This window comes from Leptinotarsa decemlineata, unplaced genomic scaffold, assembly GCF_025532065.1.
Source record: "Leptinotarsa decemlineata unplaced genomic scaffold, Ldec_3_MD MMD2_tig00001393_RagTag_RagTag, whole genome shotgun sequence".
NCBI classification, from domain to species: domain Eukaryota; kingdom Metazoa; phylum Arthropoda; class Insecta; order Coleoptera; family Chrysomelidae; genus Leptinotarsa; species Leptinotarsa decemlineata.
Genome location: NW_027412562.1, coordinates 13562013 through 13578312, shown reverse-complemented (window position 1 = coordinate 13578312; position 16300 = coordinate 13562013). Strand labels below are relative to the sequence as shown.

At 34.6% G+C, this 16300-nt stretch overlaps 1 protein-coding gene across 2 annotated transcripts in view; it reads left to right on the top strand.

Moving 5' to 3' along the window:
• Positions 1 to 16300, top strand: part of LOC111505295 (nephrin) — a 1173166-nt gene that overhangs the window by 817757 nt on the left and 339109 nt on the right. For both annotated transcript variants that reach the window (XM_074176034.1, XM_074176035.1), the window contains 2 exons: positions 782 to 924; positions 8963 to 9101. In XM_074176034.1, coding sequence (XP_074032135.1) covers positions 782 to 924; positions 8963 to 9101 — 282 coding nt within the window. The remainder of the gene's footprint in view (positions 1 to 781; positions 925 to 8962; positions 9102 to 16300) is intronic.

Sequence of the window (16300 nt, the reverse complement as noted above, 5' to 3'; positions counted from 1 at the left end):
AGCAGAGGTATCTATGGTATAATATAAATAAGGGCAACATTGTATGTGGATTTAGTCGAATAGTTCTATTGAAGATGATTAATTGGTGATTGAAACACGTGTAGAGATCTCAAAAATGACGGTTCCTTGTTGAGATTAAAACTCCAGCGATATTCACATTAACTGTTAGTTCAATATGTCATTTTACTTTCTCCATCACTGAAAACACAAAATCTTGGCTAGTTGGCCATAGTCGAATGGAACCTTGAGTACCAAATGTTTAGTCTGCTACTACAGCAGACATCATCAGTGATAAGTGCGTTTACTGCAGGATATAACTCCACTGCTGAGACTTGGTAACTTCAGTTACATTCAATCACGACCTACTAGCCTGGATTTTGAACTTCTCAATCGTGAATCCAGCCGTAAAAGCCTATGTTCTCATATTTTCTTCATTGTTTTTTCTATTCTTCACTTGAAGTTATCGATAAGATAGTGTAATGAAAAATTGATTGAAAGAAAGATTAAAATAACATCTCCTTAACCCTGCTTTGAGAATTGACAACTCTCTCCAGACCATAATTCACGTTTGCGACTGGACTATTGATCGTTAGTAACCAGGATTGTACTACAACTCATCATATAATGTGACAATTTCTTGCCACATCAAAGCTCATTCACGGCCCACGAATACCCTAATTTCCACAAATCCGACAATATCAACTCGCCAACTCGACATGAATGTCTGGACTAGTTGTGGACGTAATAATAACTTTCCTAATCTTGGGCTTTATTGTTACAGGACGGCGTATCTCTGGAGGGCGGCATAGTGACCGTGAGTGCAGATGGCAACACGACCACCAGCACATTGTCCTTTACGCCCACATCCGCTGACCACGGACTCATATTGACTTGTAAAGCGTCTAATCAGCGGATCCCTTTTAGGTAAGCGGCTCTCGACACTTCGTTTGAATATTCATGGAGCTGAAAATTTGTTATACCGTTTGTTTTGCTCTTTGTTTTCCGTGTTTTTCCATCAGAATCACTAGGATTATTGTTTCACTAGGTGAATAATTGCTTTCCATGATTGGATTGTGTATGTTACCAAGCCTATCTGTTTCACTATAATGAAAAAGTTCACTCTCCAGTCATTTCAGTTTTTGAAACTAGATTAAGAAGCTCAGTGGGATAGGATTTCAGTAAATACTGATGTCATGTCGGTATACCTACAGTGGATATTAATAACATTTTTGGAACGTACTGAAGATGCTTGAAGAAAATAAGCATTTGGATTGAATAAACTAACAGAATAATAGATTTTGATTCAATGAAACCTAGAAAATATAATACACGAATACATGCTCAGAAGTACTTAAGGTGGGACAGTACCTTTCGAAGGTGAAAGACGACTATAATTATTTTATTCATTATGATTTCAGTATTTTTTGCAGCTACTGCTACAAGAAAACAATCATGTCGATAATAAAAATTTGGAAACGAGTATTAGTAATAACAACCCACATCACTTTTTTAGTCCATGCCACACACGCCATCCAAAGCAAAATCATAATTTGACAATTTTAGAAGTGAACAGGAATAAACATGCACGCACCTAGTACATGAATGGTCCTGTCTGGGAACAATAAAAAGCCTAAAACCATTAGTGTTAATTCATTGGTGCATATTTCAGTTCAAAGAATCAGTGCTTCAGCATGATCAGATGTTGAAGCTGAGCTATTTCAGAATCTGTTTTCCAAAGTGATATCAGTTATTGTGAGTTATAGAGTGGGTTGTAGATAGAAAAAAAATGCTTCATCAAGAAAGCTTGGAAAATATTATGAAATATATCATATACCATCAAGGTTAAGAAAACACTTTAAACTGTTCAAAGAGTTCAAAGTACACTTGAAACGAATGAAAAAACAGAAAACTTGTACAGATTCCCACTGCAAAAATATATTAGGCGTGTTTTACTACGAATAAATCATGATAATATTCACCCAAGGTATAATGGGCCTTCTCAGCCATAAGCATCCTCATTTTTTTTGGAACCCAGATCCGCTTCGAAGAAGAGGAGGTTCGGGAGGGATTTGATAGCAAGATTTGATGAGGGGGGCGAGTGTTGTAGGCTAGGTTTGAAATGATTTCAGGATTGTATTTTTTGTGCAGGGGGCAAATAATTACCGAAATGTGAAGACAAACTGAGGTGAGCACTCTATGTTCCAAAAACAGAAAGGAGTTGCAATAGGATGACGTGCATCAATATATAATTGCCTGTTTCGAAGAGAGATAAATCCCCTTTGAATAGATACTGTGCGCAAGCGCCTCAGAAGCAGATTCGATGACGTGGATGTGACTCAATAAGTGCAAGTACATTTGTTGATATAGTTTCGAAATGAAGCTACCAAATTATTTCAGCTCGTTATCAATCTAGAGTTCAAGAAATTCAATTTCCATAGAATTGAAGAATAATTCATTTTCCAAATAAATATATTTCAAGTCGATTGAATGAAATAATATTTGTTCTGCAATTATTGAGAGCTAAAAGATTGGCATTCCAACAATCTTAATTTTTTTTATATTCCTTATAATTTGCTTGTTGATTTCAGAGAAGCTTTTGTCGTACTTTCTTCAACCAAGTACAGGCAAATTGCTACAAGAAAAATGATTACAGGGGTACCTTCACCAACTACCAAAGTGATTAGTCTTACACATGATTTCTACCGTGAGTTCTGCTGTGACAAAGCAATAGTAAAAGTTGAATTCGTAAGATCTCAGATTTGTAATTACTGGATCAGACTCATGATTCTCTCTCGAATAAAGATGAACAATCTTTCTAGGCTCCTTCTGGATATTCTTAGATTGAGCTATTTTTGTAGAATATTGCTTCTTCTCGGCTTATTTCATTTCTATAAACTGTTCTGTACTCATTGAAATAAATGATGAACACATTGTCACTTGCAACATGATTCCTGATTCTGCACCAGAAGCACTATTGTTTGAAGTAGCTATTCCTTTTGTTTCTCATGGTTTCTCATCTTCATTATTTATTTCATTTATAGGAAAGCGGATTTGAATTTCTTCGATACAAGTGTATGAAATTCAGATAGAGGATCGCTCTCGTGGAAACCCACCTTCATTCTGATTACTGAAAATTTTACTTCGACGTGGCGGACATTCACTTGGTCGTTTTTCAACTAAAAAAAATCGATCCATCAATAAAATTATTATCTTCAGATTCCAGAGACCTATATATGCATAGTTCGAACAAATTGAATTGGGCACTGAGAGAGAGAGAGAGAGAGAGAGAGAGAGAGAGAACGCAGTTCTTCAGAAGAGAGAGTTCTTAAACAGTGGAGATCGAGGTGTACTGAGTTTCTTCAACCTTTCTTCAATGTTAAACGCTATCAAGGTTGCACGTGATTTTCGCATCTCCAATCAACTAGATAACTTTTGTTTTGGATGGAATCCAGCAACTTCAGGGTATATTTTAGGGCAGAGCTCCATACATGGGAAAAATAATCCAAAGGAGGTCTGATCTGAGCTTCATAAAGCATCAGAAATTGCTGAGATGTGTACAGTTTCCTGGTTCGAAACAGTGTTCCAAGCTTTTGAGAAACAGCCTTTGCAATTCCAGAGACATGGTTGTGCCAAGACATACTGGTGTCCATTTCAACCCCCCAACAAACTTAACGAAGCAGGCAGTGAAATTATCGGGTACATTAATATTCATGGATAAAACCGATGCCTGGGTTTATGTGGCACTTTCACCCCAATTCGAGATCACTTCTAAATTCTCTATAAGATATGCAACCTCCTGCTGCCGGTGAACATGTGCGTCCATAGCCGATGTCCTGGAATCCAAATGAAATGACGAAACGGGTGTGCTGTCGTCGGCAAAGCAATATATTGGATTCGTGGTTTTTTCAATAAGTCATTGATATACAATAAAAAGAGAGTTGGATACAAAATGGATCCCTGGGGAACATCAGCGTTGATGGTGAGAGTATTCGAGATATATCCATCGACGGCCACTACTTGTTTCTCCATGTTTCTCGATTGCCTTTTTCCAAATATGGGTGACATACGATGGTAGGTCGCCTGTTGATCTTTGTTTCCGAAAGCCATATTGATGATCGCTCAAGATGTTGAAGCCTTTCAAATATTTGAGGATATGGTGGTTAATGACTTTCTTCATGATTTTTAATATCACTGATAGGGACTGGTCTATAGCTATTTAGAAGAAGTTTCTTGCCCTTTATGGAAATAGGCTGAACGATAGCAATCTTCCAACCCAGTCTGATAAGACAGGTTGAAAATTCTGCAAATACTGGTACGAGTTCATTTGCGCACTTTTTAAGTACTTTGACGGACACTTCATCAGTGCCAGACGCCTTGTTGATATTGAGTTGTTTCGAAATTCGCCTGAGTAGACGTTATCAAAGAGTAATTTCCGGCATTGTGAATTATATTGTGAGAATAGAGAGTGGTACCATTCCCAGAAAATTGACTGTGGAGTGGGACGTAAATTGTTCAGCTAGTAGATTTTCATCTTCTATGGCTTTTGTTGAAATTTAACTATTCGCTTGTGTTAGTCATTAATTAGTTTTTGTCATAAAAAAATCTTGTTGACGGAGTTTCAATTGACCTATGAAGTTAATTTGAATATATAAAAAAAGTGAAAAAAGTCGTAAAAAGTACATTTGAATTGAACAATATCATTCAATAATTAAAGTCAGTTTGTGTGTAAAGATTTGAAAACATATAAGGCAAACGAAAATACATGTGAAATTAAAGAGTCTGACTCAATTTATAAAGTCGAGTCATATGAATAAACGATATTATATAAGTAGTTCAGACATACTCTACCATGTTTCAGAATATAGTACTCCTCCAAACTATATATATATATTTATATTCACATTTTATATTTCTATACTTACATTTGTATGTTTTTTTCACAAGTTTTGTCCACAAGATTTATTCTTAACGACAATAAAGTATATTATTATAAGTATTATTATTATTATAGAAAGCTTCCATCAAGTAGTGCTTCTATAACAGACGAAATTTTTTGAAAGAGTTAATAGTCTTCAGGCGTGAGAATAAGTGGTTATATATTTTCATGCCTAAGTATATAATTGATTTTCTGATCAGGTTCAAGGAAGGTACATAGGTAGAGATATATTGAGATTACATGTCCTATGTATTCTGTGATATAACTGGGAATCATCTAAGTTTTCGCGATTTATAAACACTAAGCACACACTTTCAAGTACTCGTAAAGAACTAGTATTCTGTGAGAGACGAAAATCGGCCTGCATGAATGTTCGGGAGATACCTTACATATACAGTGTCACCATTAAAGTGCGCACCATATGGGAAACTTTTTTTTCGAAAAGTTTCAATGAAGTTTATCTTCGGCACTTGTTTGTGCTTTAAATTTAACTCAAAATGATGCGGCCAACTGCGACCCACTGACATTCAGTGTTTGTCAAATTCAACTTTTTTTTTTGAAAAAAATTGAAAAAGTGCATTTCTAGGTCGAAATAAACAAAAAGTTACTTGAAAAAGTTGTGTCTACGGCAATTTTATATCCATATGCCAAATTTCATGCAACTAGGATAAAGTCAACGTTTTGCTTATTTTTGACAGATATTCCCTTTATTTTAAAAAACAAGTTCGGTTAATTGTCATCAATTCATGTATACATAACAAACTCATCATGGAGTTCAACTTTTCTGATACATTTTCACTTATACGGACATTTTTAGAGAGGAATTAAAAATTTGCTATAAAAATTTCAACATGACTGGTGCAAAGTTTCAATCACTTGGCTATTTTCTTAAACAAACCTTTGATTTCGAAAAAGCAGTAGCAACTAAAAAAAATGCAAAAAATGTCGATAGAACTATTATTATTATTATAAATTTTAAACAACATAAATATTATAGAAAATACAAATGAGTACAAAAAATTACTTATTGATCTAAATGAGGTTGTCAAACACTTAGCCTACATTTCAGTATATCGTCTTCCACGTTCAATACAAATTATGGTCCTTCTACTGACATCTGTTACTGCATTTTCAATGAATCGGGGATTTACATTTGCACAGCACTCGCGAATGGTATTTTCCAGATGTTGTATGTCAGTAAATGGTCTACTTCGGTAAACTTTTTGTTTCAGGTAACCCCACAAGAAAAAGTCTAAAGGCGTCAAGTCGAGTGATGTAGGTGGCCAATAATGTTCAAAGTTACGTCCAATAACTTTGCCTCTGAACATTTGTTGGGGAGAATGTTTTACAGCAACCGTGTGATGTATTGGTGCGCCATCAAGCTGATAACATAGGTCGTATTCAATATTTAAAGGCATATTATCTAAAACTTCACTAACCTCATTATTTAAAAGGTTGAGATAACCGACGGATGATAAATTTTTCCTAAAGAAAAATGGCCCAATTATTTGGTCGTTAAGTATCTCACACCATACATTAGTTTTAAAGGAATACTGATCACCACATTCCACTGTGAAATTGGGATTTTCTTGGGCCCACCATTGGCAATTTTGAGAACTTACCGTCTCATTTGAAGAGAACGTTGTCTCATCTGTCCATTAAATTTTATACGGAAACATTACATTTTCTTCTCTCTCCTTGAAACCAGAATGAAAACCCCAAACGGATATCAAATTCTCGTTCTTTCATTGTGTTAATTTCTTTTGGCTTGTAAGGCCAAAATTTATTCTTTAATAAAATTTTTCACTTTCCCTCTTGTAATCGGTATTTTTTATAATATCGGTTATGCTCGTTTGCCCGTGTTCAATAACTTTTGAACAAATGTTAAGTTGGGCCTCCTCATCATATTCACTTGGAGTGTGCTTTTTCTTAAATTGATTTGCTACGGATCCTGTTTCTCTGAATTTCGACATTATCCTTGACACAGTAGCATGTTGAAAATTTTTTCCTGGATGCCGTTCATTAAAAATGTTAGCTACTTGCCGGTATGGTGTATTCTCACCACATATTAACTAACTATTTCTATTCTTTCCTGAAGAGACAACATTATTGCGACAATAACTGTTAAACATTTGACAAGTAAATCAACAACTTGACACTACTATAGCATGCATTTTGTTTGTCAAGACCTACTTAAAAATTTTATTCAACGTGATTAAGCATCCTTACCGCCCCAGTTAGTGTTTATAAATAATCTGTAAATACAGAAAATTGAAATTTTAGTGTAATTTCAACTCTAGTAATTTCATTAATACTTATTGCAGTTTTTGAGTTTTGTCTGCTTTTTCAAAATTGAAGATACTGACGTTTGTTAATGAAAATAGGCAAGTGATTGAAACTTTGCACCAGTCATGTTAAAATTTTTATAGCACATTTTTAATTTATCTCTAAAAATGTCCGTATGAGTAAAAATTTATCAGAAAAGTTAAACTCTATGATGAGTTTGTTATCTATACATAAATTGATGACAATTAACCAAACTTGTTTTTTAAACTAAAGGGGATATCTGTCAAAAATAAGCAAAACGTTAACTATATCCTAGTTGCATGAAATTTGGCATATGGATATAAAATTGCCGAAGACACAACTTTTTCAATCAACTTTTTGTTAAATTCGATCAAGAAATGCACTTTTACAACTTTTTTTAAAAAAAAGTTGAATTTGACAAACACTGAACGTCAGTGGGTCGCAGTTGGCCGCATCATTTCAAGTTAAATTCAAAGCACAAACAAGTACCGAAGTTAAACTTCATTGAAACTCTCCGAAAAAAAAGTTTCCCATATGGTGCGCACTTTAATGGTGACACTGTATATTGTAATGCCCTCTTGTGCAAAATAAAAATGCTATGGAACCTTTGTTGGCTGCACACGCAATACCATATCTGAGGTGGAACTATATGGGAGCGTGATACATTGTTTCAGCTATTTCTGAACCAATCTAGCTTGTAGCCATTTTTACGGCACAATACCTCAAAGCCAGTTTTTCACTAAGAACCAAGATGTGATCATCAAATTTCAGCTCGTTGTCAAGCCTAGAAAGTTTATGTGTCATGTCACACTTAAACGTGAGTAATTTGTTCTTAATGATATTCAAGGAGAGCGAATTACAGTCGCACCATTTATTCATCTTTACTAAGTTATTCTGGATTGTTTCCTTCAATGTTGAAGAATCTTTTCCGTGCCACAAGATGGTGGTATCATCCGCAAAATATAATTGAGAATTAATACTCTTCTTTCACTGTAAATGAATCAATTTTAACAAAATCGTTATTATATTGTTAATGTGAAAAATGGTGAATTATTTTTTAAAAATACGTTCTTCACAATTACCACTCGTTTCAATACCCATCTAGATCAATCCATTCGAACTTAATTCATCATTTTTCTAGATCACCTAGATCAATCGATCCGAACTTAATTCATCATTTTTCGATTGAAAATGAAGTGGTAATTTTCAACAGAAAATGAAATTGTAATTTTCAAATGAAAATGAAATTCGAATCTTAATACGGGTAAGAAAAAAACATTGTCTTCAATTCGGGGTAAACAGAGTCTGTTACTTGCATTGGTGTGTGTGGCGCAATGTTTTTCCAAAAAACTAGAGGAGAGATATACGAGGTTGATATTTCGAATCGTCTTCAAACTGAAATTTCAGTAATTCAACAGAAGAGAAAAAGTGAATTTTGTGTAATTCAATATCTTTAGGTGGAATTAGTTGCTTAAGATATGAAAATTACTGGAGTTTTTTCTCAACATCAAACCGTTATTTCAACGCCTCGACACGTGTTTCGATCACCAAGTGATCATCTTTAAGAGGTAAATTAAACTGATATCTGATAAACTTCAGATAAAATCTTAAAAAACCTTATGTGAATGACTTGAAGAGTATTTACAGAAATTTTCTCTTCTTTTCCAATTTCTATTCATAGGTTCATATAATTTCAATTTCTTTTAATTTTTCTTTCAGCGAACAAACACGCACGTGGATGCTGAGAGTGTTGTACCCACCGAAAGTTACGTTAACCCTAGGGCACGGTTTGGATGCAAATGATATCAAGGAAGGCGCTGATGTGTACTTCGAGTGTCATTTGATTGCTAATCCCTGGGTAAGTGCCAGTTCCCTTTGACAATGAATTTAACATAAATTATTCTGCATCTGGAAATCGTTTTTCAGGCGTGTCAATTTTTTGAATCATACTACTACCATACTGAATTTTACTAGGTGTGCTGTAAGAGAATTGATAAGAACTGATTATACCCTCGTAGAGTTCGAAATGACGAAACTAAATATCATTATTTCATTGCAAAAATTTGAAACTTGAAGACTCACACAAAGTAATATAGACTTTCAACAATAATATTTATTTTTCAGTAATTGAACGACTTTCCAAGTATATCCAATAATTCAATGGGACAATTCACAAAGGCTCCTAGCTGTGGTTCAATCATTTGTAAAAAAATATTTTTCGCAAATTGAACCAGTCGTGAGACTGAAATCAGGAATCTCGATGCAGTTCGAAAAAAACAATGTATTGTGACGTGACAACTACCATTCTATGTTTTCTCTGAAATGTTGGTAATTAATTAAAGATTGAAACTATTAGAGCCCAAAAACAACGAATTCGTCATCCAACAAGATACATCGCCTTTTCGACCGACGATACATCTCATCAGTAGTAAACCATAAATGCATTGCTGGACCCAACTGGCCTTAAAGGACAAGTCTGAGTAACTGAAAGTGATCACACTTCCTCTTACGGATATGCCATCTATGGGATCGACAAAAGATCTTTGAATATCAACGATGAACTAGGCTCCACGGGGCAACCATTTGCGAAGCCAGTCTGCCATCGACCGGCCGAAAGTGTTTCGTCCTGTTCTTTTACTGCAGGACAGTTGAAACTAGAACCCGAAAAAATGCATGCATATGGAAGTGTATTGTCATCGAGTTAGAATCTCAAGAGAAACGAAAACTATGATACGTGGATAATCTAATCATATTTCTAACCGAAAGAACTATGGAGCCACGTGACGTGACAACTCATCTCAGCACAGAAGGGAAAAATTCTCGATACTAACCGAAATCCAAAATCATCTTACTGATTGAACTTATCAGTTTTGTCCATGTACAAAAAACAAAAACTGTAAAAAAGTCAGGACAATCTGGAATCGGAATTAACAAGACGAGTAGGTTTACTGGGAACATTGATCAGTACATGACTAGATGAAGTCGATTTTGTCGAAGTACAAGACAATAAAGGTATTTCTACAGTCAAGTGGACAGAACTAGCATTTGCTATGCCCTGAATTCAGTTAGCCGCTTCAATTCAAGTCCTGGTATACGACAATGGCAAGAAGTGAGAAAAAAATTTCGATATAAAAAAGGTACTGGCAATTTTCAAATGGTATTTCCGATGATATAGTTGTCTACAAATGACTGGAAATTCCGATTCCCGACTTATGTGGTGACGTAGAAGACAGCTATATTTTCATGTACAAGGGACGTTTGGTGTTTCGGAATTCCTATAAACAACCCACAGTCGCCCTATCAATAACAGAGGTGGCATCTATTGCTTTTGGGGAAGGCTACTCAGAAATCGATTTGGTTGATGTAGCTACTTGGAGAGTGAGATCATTTCAGTACAGACACTACAGTGGTTGATTGCAATAATAGTAGAGCCTCCAATTATACGCTACCAATATGTATAGGGCAAGAAATGAACATATTTGAGACCATCGGTTCGGGAGGTGAGATACAATTGCAGCATATACCTACTAATGATTTGATATAATGCTGATGACCAAGGAATTCACTAGAACGAAGCATGAGAAGTGCTTCAAGGAAATGATTTTTTTTTCATTCAACTTCAAACGTTCGACTCATAGTTTCTTTACTCTCTTTTAAATGGCTTACAAATCAAACTGAATTTACTATTTAGCACCTACTTCCAATATGAATGTGTTGTTTCTGTATTCTAGTTCCAACTAGATGACAGAGTCTTTCGTCAATCCTGTGAATGGCGACTTCATGAGGGAAAATTTTATCAGCTTCACCTACTTTGAGGACAGCTGAGTCTAGTAATGCATTTGTGGTTCAGCCTAGCACCACTAATGAGACTAACGGTGGGTCAAAACAGCGCTGTTTGGTGTTGAATCACGAAGACGTTGTTATTGTGCTCTAGTTCCAAGTAGATGCCTTGCAATGGAAGTTGTAGGAGAAATCTCGTTCGGTGGTTGAAGTCGAAGTTTGACTTTGCTACTGATACCAGGGATTGAATCTTCGGTCGATCCCATAGATAGCGTCTTCGCAAGAGAAGATGTCATCGCTTCTGCTCTCAAACTTTCTTAAACAGTGATATAAAGAAAGAGAGAGAGAGAGAAAGTGTGGCAAAAGTCCCTCTTTTTTAAAACTATTGAGTAACACCAAAACATAGATTATAGTTTTATGAATCCACATGAATATTTGAAACCTATTCGCATTCATATTTCATTTCAATATCACAATATGATTGATTTTTTTTACAATATGCGATGCTCTCAATTTTGGAAAGTAGAGTACCTATATCGTCTTAGAATTTTTTTTTGTCAATATTGTGTCAAGTAATTTGATGATAATAAAAGACAATTTTTCCATTATGAGTCTGATAATACGACTGAAAGCAATTCTCAATATATTAAGGTTATGTAGCCGGTTGCCAAGAATTCAACCTTCACTAATCTCCGAAATCTCCAATTTTCACGGTAACAACTCCCAGAAGTTGTTCAGTTTCCATTTTGGCTGTCTGGACATTCAACCAAATAATAATAGAAATAGTAGTCATTTTTTGAGAATAATGAGCTATCATCAACTCCAATGCAACATGAACGCATTAATATTTCTAAGCTCCCATGCAGTTCCTGAAAGAAGCTGCATATTCCAGAAACAAATAATGAAAGTTTCGTTTACAGTGATTGCATTACCCACATAAAAGTTCCTTTGAGCTGAGACTGAAGGACCCATAGTTTTTGAATTATAGAACATGGAATATGAGTTTTAATGAAAAACACTCAATACTCAACGTTTTTGAATATACTGATCTCACATAAACATTACCTTACACTAGACTCCATAGGGTACATACACTATCAACAAAATTAAGATAGTACGTATTTGTTAACATTTAATTCAATATCAATTTCGACAAAAAATTCTATGGAGTTATAATTGAATTGGAGTTTAATTTAAATTTCTCTGTATATTTATCTAATTATTTTTTCAGATCGATGAATACAGCATGATATGCAAGGATATAATTATACAATTTTGCATCTATTGATTATTTCCTTCAAACCGTTAAGAAAATGAAAAAAAATAACGCTAGGTCACCAAAAGGCAGTTTTGCAGCAATAAAATGTTTTTTCCCAACAGCGATAAAACTGACAGCCATGAAATTAGGAAATAACATGTATCTGTTGGAAACACTTTCCCAACACCAGAACAAAATTACAGTCACTTGATGCGCGATTTGCTAACCAAGTTAGCGTCCACAGATCATAATGACTGAATTTCACCTACTTCATTAATGTTTCTATATGCTATACGAACTGCCTGTTTTTCAATACCTCTAATTTGTTATGTATTTCCTCTATGTTAGTGACTATACCCTATAGTTTTTCTCTAATATAAATTTGTTTTTCATTTAGAATTATTACCTATAAGACCAAACAAAGGGCTGTTCGAAATAGCACCTTTGTCGATATTCATAGAACTCATTTCACACTTTTCCACAAAGTCTTCTATTCTTTCCAAACAGTCTTTTATTTGGTCATATACGTAATAATTCGAAATGAAAAACAAATATATATCAGATAAATAAATAAATATATATATATTAGATAATATACAAGTAAAACTCACAGGTTCAATTTGATCTTATGAATACGACAGTAACTAAAGGAAAATTTCAATCGTCTCTACTGAGACAATTCAAATGAATATATAAACCAAATGAAAATTACCAATATAATGCATAGATACAAGAGACTAAAATGAGAAATGAATTGGCACATTTCACTGATTCACATAACTTTACAGAAAAAAGACAACGATCCTTCAATTCAAAGTCCTATTTGAATACCAACAATGAATAATGAAATCCAGAAATGGCAATATCATAATCGAAACTTATTGGAATCCAAAAAAAAAAATGTTTAAATTGAAAGGGTTATATTTTTAGTTTAAATAAAATTTCACTTAGGTCGAAGGGGATTTTATTGTTCTGTCTCTCAACTGTGAGGATTGGACACTATACCAGAACATGCTTAACAGTCACAGGCACTTCACACGCGAAACATTTTGGTGGCGGTTCTTTCCTCAGGAGATGTTCATGGGTAAGGCGAGTGTGACCCAATCGTGTTATGGTAATTATGATTTGTTGATTTGTTGTTCCAAGAATATATTGTAGATTTGATTCCTTTGAGTTAGAAGGGTTTTTGAGACCAGTGGTGATTCCACATTTCTACAATTTCGCCTTGGAAAAAGGATTTGAGATCTGTTGGCAATGCTTTCATATGCTGGATTATCTAGAACTTCTCTGGCAAGTTAATCGGCTATATCGTTTCCAATAATCCCGGTATGTGAAGGAACCCAAAAAAGGGTTACTGTCCTGGTATTCAGTTGTTTCATCTTCTCTTCAATCATATTTACCAGTAAGTGATGGGTATATATTTTCTACAAGGAAATAAGGCAGTTGAGAGAGTCTGTAATTATTGAAAACTCTCTACCAAATGCCGTTAAAATGAAGTAAAGGGTTTTATAGATGGCATGAAGTTCTCCAGTGAGAATAGTGGCAGAATCATGTGAAAAAAATTGTAAGCGGTGTCGATCGTTACAAATGCATATCCTACACCACGAGTTGTTTTAGAGGCATCAGTGAAGATTTTCTGATGAAGTGGGTATTAAGATATTCTAGTTTGGTGATTAGCTTGGATCAGATGCGGATATTTGTAGTTGCTTTGCTCATGGTTAGTAGCTGGGTATTTATATTCGCTGAAGGAATACGCCATGGTGGAGTTCTTTTTGAAAGTTTGGATTGGATTTGTGGAAATTCTTGCATCTGTATGAGATTGACGGAAACAGTATATACTGTTTCGGCTATTCTTGACAAATACGAATTTTCTCAGATAGGTAAATGTGATTATTTTTCAACTCAAACTTTGTTTTTCTTTCAGTAATACCAATTCAGCAACCAGCTATAGCTGTTGATAGCTATAGATAGATACATATCATGGTGTTTGCTCTCTTGTTATTGCTGAATAACAAAGTTTTCGTTGAAAAATGAAAATTTATTGATAGAATTTTGACGTTTCCTGGAATTACTATTGAAAAATGCTTCAATTTTATTCGAATGATTTGATTTTTCAACTGAACTCCTGGAACTATATCCTGATAACATGAATATAATGAAAGTTATCATACTTGTTTAGAAATTTTCAAAAGCTGACATGTTGGTTATATCACTACTGAACGATCATTTCGAGTAATATAATCCCTAAACCGACATTTGACTTGTGACGAGGAGCGAAAACAATATTCACATCAATTTGTAGCAACGTACAGAAAACAGTTGTCAAATGTGAACAAATATTTTTCATAAATACTAAGTCAACAATAAAATATCATACAGTTACCCTCTCTCAACTATATTGAACGGAACAAGACATCGAGGTCGGATAAAATAATTCACGTAAAAAGGTGTGATTTCCAGTACTTTTCGATAAGAAAGACAATAGAGGTGCTGAGGTCGCTGAGAGGGTGCTACCAGCTTTTATTTCTCAAATGGAATGGGAGGTCGTGTGATCATCTCGTTTGATATGTATATGTGATAGTTCTTCATAGCTGGAAATCAAATTAATAGTTCCTTCCAAATTAACAGTTTGATATTGGTTTCTAAAATCTGCAAACGAATTATGAATATCACAATTAGAAAAAATCCAAACTCACTTCACGTGGTAATATCGTGGCAAGCACCTTTGTTTCTATCCACGATTTCTGAAATGTTTTGCGGTTGTGAATCTTATACTTCGGATGTCACGTATTTTTTCGAAAACATCCAGATCAGGTAATCCAGCGTGCTCTTATAAGGGTTCACGATAATATGTCTGCGATAAAAAATATTTAATTCATATTCTTTTCTCAATAAATATCTCAAATATTCGCAACGGGCAAGTAAAACTATCAGGAATGACTACTGACTATTTTCTCAACACAAACATCTGGAAATATTCTTCTGTTTCTATCGCATTTTGAATGGTATACAGAAAATCGACAAGCATTCATTAGTGGTGAGTCAAACGGTCCATTGGTAAGTCACTCTTTGACTTCGGCCGTAGAGATTACAGCTTTTACAGCAGCTCAAAACAGAACCTAAAAACGAAGCTATTCCGATACGGCATGTAAGTAGTGGTGCTAGGCTGAACCATGAATGCATTACCGGACTAAACTGCCCTTGAAGAAAAAGTTTGAATGAAATATACACCAAAAAACGTGCCATACACATGGTATTAATGCAAAACAACTGGTTGTTTTGGTTGTTTCGTGGATCCAACACGAAGCTCCCCTCATTTATTTTATTGATATTCATGAATCGATCATTTTGTCAATTCCATAGACGGCGTCTTTATGAGAGGCGCCTTTATTTTCTCAGGCTTGTCATTCAAGGATAATTGAGTTCAACAACGCATTCGCAGTTTGAAATATACCACCGATAAGAATATTAACAGATTGAAATGCCACAACCTAGTGTTGAATTATAATTTTCGTTTTTGGTCTTAGGAAATGAAGCAATGAATTGATAAACCTAAAAATTGACAACCACCAACATTTGAAGAAGTCAAACGTATCAATAAACTTCATTTTCATGAAGATTCAAGAAAATTATCAAAGCAACCTGAGAGCTAGTCTTGTGCAAAAGCAATGAATAACGTTGTATTTGAATCTTTATGTTCATTTGAAAAAACCGTCCAGAAAAATACATTCCACAAAAACGCCGTTTTCTGGAAAAGCGAATTTTTGATTAATGAAATTCAAAGTTAGTTGAGTTTCACTTTGAAGCTAATCAGTCGAATACTTCTCCAGAATGTATGTGTAGAAAACAGAAAAGCCACCACTTTTTTTTATATTAGAGTTTCTTGTTATATTTGGTATTCCAATCTTGGCCCTTAACTATTTGAATAGAACTGGCCGATACTTGATGAAAATCCTTATTAAAAAACTAATCAATACAGTTTATTGTATGATTTTCACTTTAAACCAGTGAAAATCATG